Source organism: Tamandua tetradactyla, chromosome 7, assembly GCF_023851605.1.
Source record: "Tamandua tetradactyla isolate mTamTet1 chromosome 7, mTamTet1.pri, whole genome shotgun sequence".
NCBI classification, from domain to species: domain Eukaryota; kingdom Metazoa; phylum Chordata; class Mammalia; order Pilosa; family Myrmecophagidae; genus Tamandua; species Tamandua tetradactyla.
Window position 1 is genome coordinate 174,515,161 of NC_135333.1, and position 14,616 is coordinate 174,529,776.

Below are 14,616 nucleotides of genomic sequence, written 5' to 3' on the forward strand. Positions count from 1 at the left end.
TAGGAGGTGGAGCTGAGGCCAGCCAGGACACCAAGACAGCCTGTCACTTTAAAGGAGCCTTTTCACATTTGGTGCCGTACCTATTACTGCAGTTCTTTGTTTTCTGGGGCTTCGAGAAAGATTTCTGTGCCCATTCTTGCTGGTTGTTGAAAGCTTCTGTGGGGAAATGGATCCCAGAAGGTCTGATTCTGCCATCATATTGGGGCAGTGTCTGCAACGTACTTTTAAACTTTTTTGGGGGTGGCCAACAGCAAGCTTTCTTTTGTGTAGGAATCTTTAGCCCCCTACTCAACTGAAGCCTTTATGTGGACTCCACCCTGTTCTCTTGTATCACAAATTCTTTCTACTCTGACTTGTCGAAAAGGAACTATTTCCAGCCCTCTGTGAGCTCTCATCATTTTCAGGCCTACTGCTTTCTTTCCTGATTCTTTCCTCACCCATGCTGGGCTTCCTTTATCACACACGCACACAGATCATACTCAGCCATACTTTCAAGAGAATCTTTCCACAGAACTCGAGAGCTCTCTTTGTTCACCTCCTTCCTCCATGCCCTGCAACTTTTTTTTTTAATTTTATTAATAAAACCAATCAACATACAACAGAAACATTCTTACATATGAACATTCCGTACTTGGTGTACACTTAGTGGCTCACAATATCATCACATAGTTATATGTTCCTCACCATGATCATTTCTCTGAGCATTTTCATCACTCCAAAAAAAGAAATAAAAAGAAAAAAGAACAAACTCATACATACCATACCCCTTACCTCTCCCTCTCATTGACCACTAGTATTTTCCTCTACCCAATTTATTTTAACATTTGTTCCCCCTATTATTTATTTTTAATCCATATTTTTCACTCATCTGTCCATGCCTTAGATAAAATTAGCATCAGAACAAGATTTTCACAATCACACAATCATTTGCTAAAGCTGTATCATTATACAATCATCTTAAAGAAACGTGGCTACTGGAACACAGCTCTGCAGTTTCAGGCACTTCCCTCTAGCCTCTCTAATACACCTTAAACTAAAAACGGTTATCTATATAATGTGTAAGAATAACCTCGTTATAATAAGAATAAGTTATAAGAATAAGTCAGGATAACCTCTTGACTCTATTTGAAATCTCTCAACCACTGACTCTATTTTGTCACATTTCTCTTTCCCCTTTCAGTCGAGAAGGTTTTCTCAATCCCTGATGCTGAGTCCCAGCTCACCCTCGGATTTATGTCCCATGTTGCCAGGGAGGTCCACACCCCTGGGAGTCTTGTCCCATGTAGCAGGGAGGAGGGCAATGAGTTTCCTTGCATGTTGGCTAAGACATATGGGTCCTGCAACTTTTGAGTTCCCTTGGTTTCTGGAACTATGATATTTGTCCCCATAACTCAGAAAGAGGGCTCTGGTTTAGTCACCCTCCCTACACTGAGGCTGTAACTGCTCCCAGGCTGTAAACCGCTGGGGCAGTCATTGAGCTCACCTGGTCTGTTTCCCTTCTCTCAGGGATCACAGTCTACACTGCCTGTTTGCCAACGTCTGCAAACAGTTGCTTTGTGTTTTATCTGGTTATTAGGTTATGCAAAGCAGGAGTGGTTAAGCTGCCTACTGATACGCCATTATGGCAAGCAGGTGTCTGCCTTTACTTTTGAATCAGAGAATTCCAAGGATTTATGTTCTTTTTACAGAAAATGATTAGATTATATTATTTCTGGCAGAGGCACATTTTAAAGATTTCACTCTTCTGTTTTAGAGAGTGAGGATAGCATTTCTCATATTTTAAGTGCAGAATGTTACCTTGGCTTACCTCAGTGTACAAATATGACTGCTAGGGGTTTACCAAATAGCATTTACAAATACATCTTGCATTTGCATAATACATTTTTCACATTTCATGGGAGCATATTAAAGTCTGAGGAATTTGATAGTAGAGAAACCTACTATTTGCTTAATTCAACATTTTCCAAGCTTATTTGATTCCAGAACTTCTTTGCCATCTACACCTACCTATTAACATCATGAAATATGCTTGGAAAATGCTACCGTATAAGCCTTACACACACACCATGATCTCTATTACTATTTTAATTGCTGCATAATATTACATTGAGAGAATGTAGTATAGAACCATAATTCTCTTATTGGGATTTTAACACTACTTCCAGGATTGCCACTATTGATGAGTACCATGGCAATGCTCAATTAATACATGTAACTTTTTCAGTATATCAGTTTATTTGTTTCTTTCTTTCTTTTTTTTTTTTTTGCCTGGGCAGGCACTGGGAATCAAACCTGGGTCTCCAGCATGGCAGGATGGCAGGCGAGAACCCTGCCTGCTGAGCCACTGTGACCTGCCCAGTATCTTATAAATTTCTGAAAGTAGGATTATTGGACCAAAAAGTATGAAGTGTCTTTGTAGCTCTTAGCATCTATTGCCTAATTGATTTTCCAAAGAAGCTTGTTAATTTTTATGACTAATAATACATGAGAGTACTGGCATTGGGGTACACTCATCAGTACTGAGTATTGTTTTGGGCTGCTCTGTTGAGGATAGAAAAGCATGTCATCTTTGGTAATATCAGTTGGTAGATGGGTGGAGAAGCCACACAAATGATGTATTTCTAATCAGTTCGACTATACTTTACACTTCTGTGAAAACCTGGTCACATTAATTATCAGTGTACTAAGTTAATATCTGGGATTGTGTCTTTTCATGCTTTTAGTAGAAATTTCTGAGTCTGCTTTCCTTCTAGTTTGAACCTTTTTGAAGTATACCTTTTTTTGAGTTCTTATTTGAACTGGCATAACTCTTTCCCTCCATCATCTTGAAACAGTGTGACTATGAAAATGTTCCAACAACTGTATTTACTCCATTGGAATATGGTGCCTGTGGCCTTTCTGAAGAGAAAGCTGTGGAGAAATTTGGGGAAGAAAATATTGAGGTAAGATTTTTCCTCTTTGCTCAGCTATACTATGCTATGTTATTACTTTTTTTTCTTTAAGTTTTGTAAGTAATATCTAGTTTACAGAAAAGTTGAGAAATAGTGCCAAGAACTTCCATGTACCCATTAATCAGATTCACATATAATTAACATTTTACAAGTTTGCTTTATACTTTTCTTATTTTCTTTCAGTATCTCTGCACGTGTATTTTTTCCTGAACCATTTGAAAATTGGTTAATGCCTCTTTACCTAAGTACTTCAGTGTTATTTCCTTGTACATTTTAAAAACTACATTAATTGGGTTGTTTTTATTCTTCAAACAATATTGTTGAAAATAAGAAATATAGGGAAATACAAACAAGGAAGTTAAAGATTTATATTTCTACTGCCCTGATCACTAGTAATATTCTTGTTTTTTTTTCTGGTATTACCTTGTAATTTATACCGATTCTGCCATTCTCCCTTTAAATAGTCAAGGAAAATGCACATGAAATACACTATTTTTATAGTCACAAATAATGCTATAAAGAGGACCTGCTATTTTAAATCGTACTGGAAAAAAGTTTTCAGTAAAACCTTTAAAGAAAAACATATTTGTGTACTGGAGGCAAATTTATGATAGAAAAGCCCGTTTCAAATCTCTTTTCTTTCATCTTTTTCTTTATCATAAGTATTAGTAGTCACATGTAATATTGGTCTGTTAGGAAAAAAATCACCATTTTTTTCTGGCTATAAAATAGTTTATGTTCAAATAATGAATGATTAGGAAAACATGAAGGAAGACGTTTTAGGTAATTCATGAAGAGATGTAACTGTTATTAACATTTTGTGGTATTTCCTGCCAGTCCCCCTTACACTCCCACCCCCACCCACAAGCATGTATGTGTCTGTATATTGTATGTATGTCTATTTAAGGTATACATATCTCTTAATTTTTTAAAACTGCAATTAAATTATATGCAGTTTTCTATATAATAATTTTATGTCATCAACCATTTCCCTTGTTCATTAAATCTCTCAAAACACCATTCTAAAAAAATGACTGAGTGCTTGTTCTTTTTAGGGCTGCTATACTATTATTGTTTTCAGCAACTTTTTATTAGATTATTTTCAATGTTTCACTATTATAAATAGAATTATGAACAGTTTCATAATTCATTGTTGGTTTTGTGATTTTCTGAGGATAGGTTTCTGTCAAAATTTTAAGGTTCTGGGTGGGCCACGTGGCTCAGCAGGCAGGAATGCTTGCCTGCAATGCCAGAGGACCCAGGTTCGATTCCCGGTGCCTGCCCATGTAAAAAAAAAAAAAAATTTAAGGTTCTTAATGTAGGTTGCCATCTTCCTTTAATAGACAATATTTGGCTTTTATTTTTTAAAATTTGCTTTTTTCATAATAAAAGTAATGCAGGTATATCAAAGAAAAATTGAAAAACGTGAGGGGATGGGAAACAAGTACTCATAGACCTCGTATTTATAACAGCAGTGTTATCAATTTAGGGTAATTCCTTCAGTCATCTTTTTCCTATGTAATTATTGTAAGCCCATGTGTTCAATTTTGTAACACACTTTTTAAAAAATTCACATTGTATTAAAGTATAGAAGACCGCTTATAATGTCTTCATCATCAGTGTGTTTGTGAAAGCTAGTCATCTTTCCGTGTTTGAGCTGAGACTAGCAGTGAAGGGTGGAGGAGGGGCCTCAAGCTTATGAGACAGCAGTAAAGATGTCTCATAAGATGTCTGTGTCCTCCCTCCCTCCCTCCTTCCTTCCTTCCCTTCTTTCCTTCCTTTCTTGGTAGAAGTATTATTAATTCTTGTGGTGAATAATGCTAATGGAGGGAAGTGTCTTTTGGAAGCATTAGGAGAACTCATCTTGCTGTAATTGTTCCTGGTCCTCACTTGTTTCTGGTTCTAAGTCACCATTCCTATGAGGTAGCAAGACAGTCTTGGGTTTGCTGTTTTGTTTCGTATGTTGTATGGTGGAGGTTATATTTCACTCTTTTTTCCTGGTGACTGTCTCGTTATTGCAGCACCATTTATTGGATTTTTAGGGGTGGGGTGGGGGAAGGGGAAAGTGCATGAGCAGTTGAGTTTTTTTTTTTTTTAGTTTGTTTTTTAATGCTAAGGATAGCAGGTAATTATATGATTTTTTCCCCCTTATTTGGTTGTTCTTTGTTAGTTAAGGTTTGCTTTTTGGGATTTGAGATATAATTAAGAGATGAGTTTATAGTGAAAAGACTTGACAACAAGAACTTGACAGTCATTTACTTTGACAGAATTCTATGTAATCCATGAATTTATAATTTAAGAAAAGTTTAATTGTTAAAGAGCCTCCACTGTCTTTGTACCAAGTGTTTGATAAGCATACCGCTTAAGGTGATGAGTCTAAACTGTGCTTTTGTCTTTGAAGGTTTACCATAGTTATTTTTGGCCGTTGGAGTGGACAATTCCATCAAGAGATAACAACAAATGTTATGCAAAAATAATTTGCAATATGAGCGACAATGTAAGTGCAATTCTCTTTTAATCCTTTTTAGTAATTTTACTTTGATTTTAATAGGTAGCTCTATTTTTATCACATACCACACATTGTATGCTTTTAGTATTTTCCCTGTCTCTCCAGCTGGAAGGAAGTGATCACAGGCCAAGAACTATGGCCCTGCCTCTTTTATCTTCTCTCATCTTCACTGGCAAAATACTAGGCAGGCAGTCAGAACTACTAAATGACTGAACCAAAGGCACAACTTGAGAGCTGTATGTATTAGTGTTTATAAAAGAGGGGGAAATGAAGTCATCCACTGTCTTAAAGTAATGAACAACAAAAAAGAACACGAGTAATGCAAGTTTGTATCCTACACGGCTGGTACTGATGAGAAAGCTATAGTAGGAAAAACTCTTAATTGAATTCTGTTTTGTGATTACATGTAATACTCTAGTGATTACATGTCTTTGGGCCAACTCCGTAACCTCAAGAGAGTTTGTTCTTATAGCTGTGAAATAAAGGATTGAATTCAAAAAGTGTTTTTCAAACTTTTCTGACTGCTGTTCACACAGCAAGAAACAAACTTTACATTCTTTAAAGTTTTGTCTCGAATGTTAACTCAGCTGACTTAGCTGAGTTCTCCTAATGCTGCAGGGATATTACCTGCAGATTTTTGTACTCTTTGCTAAAATGATTTTTTTTTTAATTTTTGAGTGGCTGCTCTTTATGGTAGAGGTATCCTAGATAGTTTATCTGGAGCTTGAGATAACCATATAGAGGACATGAGGACCTCTTACTGAAAACATTTTCCAAAATATTTTGTTGCTTAATGAGCTGTGAACATTTTGGCTTCAGTGTCTTTATTCATCGGCATTCAGAGCAGTCTTCTTGCTTAACTTGAAGACTAAGCTCTCTGTATTGGCCCAGACGGGGTGGGGTTGGGTCATGAGTATCTTTATCCTAAGCGACTTTTAGTGGCATTTTGGTGGGGGGGGAGCATCTTTGAGATGAGTTTTTTTAGAATCCACCGGAGAAATACTCCACGCTGTGTAGGAAGAAGAAAAAAAATGAAACTATCTTGTGTTGTTTTATTTTATATCTTAGGAGCGTGTTGTGGGCTTCCATGTATTGGGTCCAAACGCTGGAGAAGTTACACAGGGTTTTGCAGCTGCACTGAAGTGTGGCATGACCAAAAAGCAGCTGGACAGTACGATTGGAATCCATCCTGTCTGTGCAGAGGTGAGTTATAACACTTTTCATGGCTCTGTTCAGAAATGCACATCACCTGGCTGCCAAGTGGTAGACCTGGGGCTCTGAATCTAGTGTTCTTTCTGCTGTACTTGAGCTATTTCTATGTCTCCTTACAGGTTATCAGTTACTGAGACTATCTCAAAAGAAATCATTGTCTCTCGAAGTGATTTTTTCCTCTTTGAAATATTTATTGCTCTTGGTATGAACTAGATGGTACTGCCATGCTATTAAATAGTAAAAATGATGAATGTGACTTACAGAGTTATATCTTAAAGTGTATCACCCCTCCTAAATTATTTTCATGGCAATCAGTTAGTAATGTCATTCATATCTAGAAAGAGTTTCAGTCCTAGTTATCCCAGAGCCACCTCCAGGTTAAATGATGCTTTCAGCCTTTGTGGCTTTTGGTATCAAAGAATTATATTTGAAAGTGATGCTGTTAAAAGACTCAGCAAATGACAGTAGAACTGGAAATTGATCATCCTTGGCCTCTGGGTGTCAGTATTTCTTCATGCTTGTCAGTGATCATCCAAGAATTGAATATCTGATATTCTGTACTTAGTGGTGGTAAACCAAAAATGCTTCTACATTTGAGAACTTGTGAAAGTTAGGAGGAGGCATCTCATATTATACCAGCTTATATATGGACTTGAAAATTCCAGGTATTATCTTACTTCCATAATCAGTGGTTTTCAGGTGTGCGTTGTGCTTTCAAACACATGTAAACACATGTTCACATTCACACCAGATTTCAGGAAGCAGCTTGTTAACTAATTGGTCTCTCTTCTTGATTGCCTTGTACCACAAATGTCAGCTTCAAGATCTGAAAAAAATGTTTTAGCTTCCTTTAGTTTTACCTTCTCTGTGATTGGGGATGGTGTCCTCTATATTACTGTATACCTGGCTGGGATGGAAGCGTAAAACATTTACATATTTAGAGAACAAGGCTGCTGTTCTTGCAAAGGAAGTAAAACAGAGCTTCAAAATAAGTATAACATAAAAAATTGAATAGTGTAAACTGGAGCTCTTAAAAGAATGGGTGGTGTATCTTTATTCAGTGTAATGACTAGGACTACTTGCAGATGGAAGGAGCCTGTTTTAGTTTGTCCATACTGCCCGAATGCACTATATCAGAAATGGGTTGGCTTTTATAAAGGGGATTTATTAATTTATAAATTTACAGTTCTAAGGCCATTTATTAATTTATAAATTTACAAACTAAGGCAGCCAGAGAAAGATACCTTGGCTGAAGAAAAGCCAATGGGTCCAGAACACCTCTGTCAGCTGGGAAGGCACGTGGCTTGCATCTGCTGGGTCTTTGGTTTCAGGTTTCATAACAGCTTTCTTGGGGGGTGTTTTCTTTCTGCATCTCCAAAGGTCTCTGTCTGTGTTGGCGCTGAGGTTTTTTCAAAATGGTTCCCTCTTAAAGGACTCTAGTAAGTGGATTAAGACCCACTGTGGTAGTTAGATTCAGGTGTCAACTTGGCCAGGTGAACATGCCTATTTCTGTTGCTGTGGACATGAGCCAACGGTACGTGAACCTCATCTGTCGCTGATTACATCTGCAGTCGGCTAGGACGAGTGCCTACTGCAATGAATGGTGTTTGAGTTAATTGGCTGGTGTTTAAATGAGAGAGCTCAATGAAGCACAGCCCAAGCAGCTCAGCACACCTCATCTCAGCACTCGCAGCTCAGCCCAGGCCTTTGGAGATGCAGAAAGAAATCATCCCGGGGAAAGTTGTTGGAACCCAGAAGCCTGGAGAGAATGCCAGCAGAGACCATCCTGTGCCTTCCACATAAGAAAGAACCTCAGTGGAAAGTTACCTGCCTTTCCTCTGAAGAACTAACAAAATAAATCCCCTTTTATTAAAAGCCAATCCGTCTCTGATGTGTTGCGTTCCGACAGCTAGCAAACTAGAACACCTACCTTGAATGGGTAGAGTTACCTCTTCATGGAAACCTACTAATCAAAAGGTTCCAGCCTAGAAGTTGTGAGACATGCAACCCTGTGAATGAACCTGCAGGATATTTGGTGAGGCAAAATAAACCAAAAACAAAAGAGCAAATATTGTCTCATTTAGAAAATACTTATAAGAGAACAGGGACCTAGATTAAAGTTGTTGACATGTTTTTTTTTTATTAATTAAAAAAAGAATTAACAAAACAATTAGAAATCATTCCATTCTACATGTACAGTCAGTAATTCTTAATAACATCACATAGTTGCATATTCATCATTTCTTAGTACATTTGCATCGATTTAGAAAAAGAAATAAAAAGACAACAGAATAAGAATTAAAACAATAATAGAAAGAAAAAAAAAAACAAAAAACCTATACCTCACATGCAGCTTCATTCAGTGTTTTAACATAATTGCATTGCAATTGGGTAGTATTGTGCTGTCCATTTCTGAGTTTTTATATCCAGTCCCGTTGTACAGTCTGTATCCCTTCAGCTCCAATTACCCCTTCTTTTTTTTTTTTTTAATTAACGGAAAAAAGAAATTAACCCAACATTTAGAAATCATACCATTCTACATATGCAATCAGTAATTCTTAACATCATCACATAGATGCATGATCATCATTTCTTAGTACATTTGCATCGGTTTAGAAGAACTAGGAACATAACTGAAAAAGATATAGAATGTTAATATAGAGAAAAAAATAAAAGTAATAATAGTAAAATCAAAACAAAACAAAACAAAAACCTATAGCTCAGATGCAGCTTCATTCAGTGTTTTAACATGATTACTTTACAATTAGGTATTATTGTGCTGTCCATTTTTGAGTTTTTGTACCTAGTCCTGTTACACCGTCTGTATCCCTTCAACTCCAATTGGCCATTATCTTACCCTGTTTCTACCTCCTGCTGGACTCTGTTACCAATGACATATTACAAATTTATTCTCGGATGTCTGTTCACATCAGTGGGACCATACAGTATTTGTCCCTTAGTTTTTGGCTAGACTAACTCAGCATAATGTTCTCTAGGTCCATCCATGTTATTACATGCTTCATAAGTTTATCCTGTCTTAAAGCTGCATAGTATTCCATCGTATGTATATACCACAGTTTGTTTAGCCACTCTTCTGTTGATGGAGATTTCGGCTGTTTCCATCTCTTTGCAATTGTAAATAACACTGCTATAAACATTGGTGTGCAAATGTCCGTTTGTGTCTTTGCCCTTAAGTCCTTTGAGTAGATTCCCAGCAATGGTATTGCTGGGTCGTATGGCAATTCTATATTCAGCTTTTTGAGGAACCGCCAAACTGCCTTCCACAGTGGTTGCACCCTTTGACATTCCCACCAACAGTGGATAAGTGTGCCTCTTTCTCCGCATCCTCTCCAGCACTTGTCATTTTCTGTTTTGTTGATAATGGCCATTCTGGTGGGTGTGAGATGATATCTCATTGTGGTTTTGATTTGCATTTCTCTAATGGCCAGGGACATTGAGCATCTCTTCATGTGCCTTTTGGCCATTTGTATTTCCTCTTCTGATAGGTGTCTGTTCAAGTCTTTTTCCCATTTTGTAATTGGGTTGGCTGTCTTTTTGTTGTTGAGATGAACAATCTCTTTATAAATTCTGGATACTAGACCTTTATCTGATATATCATTTCCAAATATTGTCTCCCATTGTGTAGGCTGTCTTTCTACTTTCTTGATGAAGTTCTTTGATGCACAAAAGTGTTTAATTTTGAGGAGCTCCCATTTATTTATTTCCTTCTTCAATGTTCTTGCTTTAGGTTTAAGGTCCATAAAACCGCCTCCAGTTGTAAGATCCATAAGATATCTCCCAACATTTTCCTCTAACTGTTTTATGGTCTTAGACCTAATGTTTAGATCTTTGATGCATTTTGAGTTGACTTTTGTATAGAGTGTGAGAGATGGGTCTTCTTTCATTCTTTTACTTATGGATATCCAGTTCTCTAGGCACCATTTATTGAAGAGACTGTTCTGTCCCAGGTGAGTTGGCTTGACTGCCTTATCAAAGATCAAATGTCCATAGATGAGAGGGTCTATATCTGAGCACTCTATTCGATTCCATTGGTCGATATATCTATCTTTATGCCAATACCATGCTGTTTTGACCACTGTGGCTTCATAATATGCCTTAAAGTCAGGCAGCGCGAGACCTCCAGCTTCGTTTATTTTCCTCAAGATGCTTTTAGCAATTCGGGGTACCCTGCCCTTCCAGATAAATTTGCTTATTGGTTTTTCTATTTCTGAAAAATTTGTTGGGATTTTGATTGGTATTGCATTGAATCTGTAAATCAATTTAGGTAGGATTGACATCTTGACTATATTTAGTCTTCCAATCCATGAACACGGTATGCCCTTCCATCTATTTAGGTGTTCTGTGATTTCTTTTAACAGTTTTTTGTAGTTTCTTTGTATAGGTTTTTTGTCTCTTTAGATAAATTTATTCCTAGGTATTTTATTCTTTTAGTTGCGATTGTAAATGGGATTCGTTTCTTGATTTCCGCCTCAGCTTGTTCATTACTAGTGTATAGAAATGCTACAGATTTTTGAATGTTGATCTTGTAACCTGCTACTTTGCTGTACTCATTTATTAGCTCTTGTAGTTTTGTTGTGGATTTTTCTGGGTTTTCGACGTATAGTTTCATATCGTCTGCAAACAGTGATAGTTTTACTTCTTCCTTTCCAATTTTGATGCCTTGTATTTCTTTTTCTTGTCTAATTGCTCTGGCTAGAATGTCCAACACAATGTTGAATAATAGTGGTGATAGTGGACATCCTTGTCTTGTTCCTGATCTTAGGGGGAAAGTTTTCAATTTTTCCCCATTGAGGATGATATTAGCTGTGGGTTTTTCATATATTCCCTCTATCATTTTAAGGAAGTTCCCTTGTATTCCTATCTTTTGAAGTGTTTTCAACAGGAAAGGATGTTGAATCTTGTCAAATGCTTTCTCTGCATCAATTGAGATGATCATGTGATTTTTCTGCTTTGATTTGTTGATATGGTGTATTACATTAATTGATTTTCTTATGTTGAACCATCCTTGCATACCTGGGATGAATCCTACTTGGTCATGATGTATAATTCTTTTAATGTGTTGTTGGATACGATTTGCTAGAATTTTATTGAGGATTTTTGCATCTATATTCATTAGAGAGATTGGTCTGTAGTTTTCTTTTTTTGTAATATCTTTGCCTGGTTTTGGTATGAGGGTGATGTTGGCTTCATAGAATGAATTAGGTAGTTTTCCCTCCACTTCGATTTTTTTGAAGAGTTTGAGGAGAATTGGTACTAATTCTTTCTGGAACGTTTGGTAGAATTCACATGTGAAGCCATCTGGTCCCGGACTTTTCTTTTTAGGAAGATTTTCAATGACTAATTCAATTTCTTTACTTGTGATTGGTTTGTTGAGGTCATCTGTGTCTTCTCGAGTCAAGGTTGGTTGTTCATGTCTTTCCAGGAACCCGTCCATTTCATCTAAATTGTTGTATTTATTAGCGTAAAGTTGTTCATAGTATCCTGTTATTACCTCCTTTATTTCTGTGAGGTCAGTAGTTATGTCTCCTCTTCCATTTCTGATCTTATTTATTTGCATCCTCTCTCTTCTTCTTTTTGTCAATCTTGAAAAGGGCCCATCAATCTTATTGATTTTCTCATACAACCAACTTCTGGTCTTATTGATTTTCTCTGTTGTTTTCATGTTTTCAATTTCATTTATTTCTGCTCTGATCTTTGTTATTTCTTTCCTTTTGCTTGCTTTGGGATTAGTTTGCTGTTCTTTCTCCAGTTCTTCCAAGTGAACAGTTAATTCCTGCATTTTTGCCTTTTCTTCTTTTCTGATATAGGCATTTAGGGCAATAAATTTCCCTCTTAGCACTGCCTTTGCTGCATCCATAAGTTTTGATATGTTGTGTTTTCATTTCATTTGCCTCGAGGTATTTACTAATTTCTCTTACAATTTCTTCTATGACCCACTCCTTGTTTAAGAGTGTGTTGTTGAGCCTCCACGTATTTGTGAATTTTCTGGCATTCCGCCTATTATTCATTTCCCAACTTCATTCCTTTATGATCCGCGAAAGTTTTGTGTATGATTTCAATCTTTTAAAATTTGTTAAGACTTTCTTTGTGACCCAGCATATGGTCTATCTTTGAGAATGATCCATGAGCACTTGAGAAAAGGTGTATCCTGCTGTTGTGGAATTTAATGTCCTATAAATGTCTGTTAAGTCTAGCTCCTTTATCTTAATATTCAGATTCTCTATTTCTTCATTGATCCTCTGTCTAGATGTTCTGTCCATTGATGAGAGTGGGGAATTGAAGTCTCCAGCTATTATGGTATTTGTGTCTATTTCCCTTTTCAGTGTTTGCAGTGTATTCCTCACGTATTTTGGGGCATTCTGGTTCGGTGCGTAAATATTTATGATTGTTATGTCTTCTTGTTTAAGTGTTCCGTGTATTAGTATATAGTGTCCTTCTTTGTCTCTTTTAACTGTTTTACATTTGAAGTCTAACTTGTTGGATATTAGTATAGCCACTCCTGCTATTTTCTGGTTGTTATTTGCATGAAATATCTTTTCCCAACCTTTCACTTTCAGCCTATGTTTATCTTTGGGTCTAAGATGTGTTTCCTGTAGACAGCATATAGAAGGATCCTGTTTTTTAATCCTTCTGCCAGTCTATGTCTTTTGATTGGGGAATTCAGTCCATTAACATTTAGTGTTATTACTGTTTGGATAATATTTTCCTCTGTCATTTTGTCTTTTGTATTATATATATCATATCTGACTTTCCTTCTTTCTACACTCTTCTCCATACCTCTCTTCTGTCTTTTCGGTTCTGACTCTAGTGCTCCCTTTAGTATTTCTTGCAGAGCTGGTCTCTTGGTCACAAATTCTCTCAGTGACTTTTTGTCTGAGAATGTTTTAATTTCTCCCTCATTTTTGAAGGACAATTTTGCTGGATATAGGAGTCTTGGTTGGCAGTTTTTCTCTTTTAGTAATTTAAATATATCATCCCACTGTCTTCTAGCCTCCATGGTTTCTGCTGAGAAATACACATAGTCTTATTGGGTTTCCCTTGTATGTGATGGATTGTTTTTCTCTTGCTGCTTTCAAGATCCCCTCTTTCTCTTTGACCTCTGACATTCTAACTAGTAAGTGTCTTGGAGGACGCCTATTTGGGTCTAATCTCTTTGGGGTGCGCTGCACTTCTTGGATCTGTAATTTTAGGTCTTTCATAAGAGTTGGGAAATTTTCAGTGAAAATTTCTTCCATTAGTTTTTCTCTCCTTTTCCCTTCTCTTCTCCTTCTGGGACACCCACAACACGTATATTTGTGCGGTTCATATTGTCCTTGAGTTCCCTGATCCCCTGTTCAAATTTTTCCATTCTTTTCCCGATAGTTTCTGTTTGTTTTTGGAATTCAATGTTCCATCCTCCAAATCACTAATTCTATCTTCTGTCTCTTTGAATCTATCATTGTAGGTATCCATTGTTTTTTCTATCTTTTCTACTTTCTCCTTCACTTCCATAAGTTCTGTGATTTGTTTTTTCAGTTTTTCTATTTCTTCTTTATGTTCAGCCCATGTCTTCTTCATGTCTCCCTCAATTTATCGATTTCGTTTTTGAAGAGGTTTTCCATTTCTGTTCGTATATTCAGCATTAGTTGTCTCAGCTCCTGTATCTCATTTGAACTATTGGTTTGTTCCTTTGACTGGGCCATATTTTCAATTATTTGAGCGTGATCCGTTATCTTCTGTTCGCGTCTGCGCATTTAGACAGATTTCCCTGGGTATTGGATCCAAAAGTTTGGAAGATTTTTCTGTGAAATCTCTGGGTTCTGTTTTTCTTATCCTGCCCAGTAGGTGGCTCTCGTGGCACACGTTTGTCTGTGGGTCCCACCAGTAAAAGGTGCTGTGGGACCTTAAACTTTGGAAAACTCTCGCTGTCCGGGGGGTTCGCTA

General features: G+C 36.9%; 1 protein-coding gene across 8 annotated transcripts in view; it reads left to right on the plus strand.

The window, feature by feature from the left end:
- The window catches only part of LOC143642891 (thioredoxin reductase 1, cytoplasmic), a 173,156-nt gene that overhangs the window by 142,220 nt on the left and 16,320 nt on the right, over positions 1 to 14,616 (plus strand). For all 8 annotated transcript variants that reach the window (XM_077111875.1, XM_077111873.1, XM_077111876.1 and 5 more), the window contains 3 exons: positions 2,835 to 2,942; positions 5,353 to 5,448; positions 6,529 to 6,663. In XM_077111875.1, coding sequence (XP_076967990.1) covers positions 2,835 to 2,942; positions 5,353 to 5,448; positions 6,529 to 6,663 — 339 coding nt within the window. The remainder of the gene's footprint in view (positions 1 to 2,834; positions 2,943 to 5,352; positions 5,449 to 6,528; positions 6,664 to 14,616) is intronic.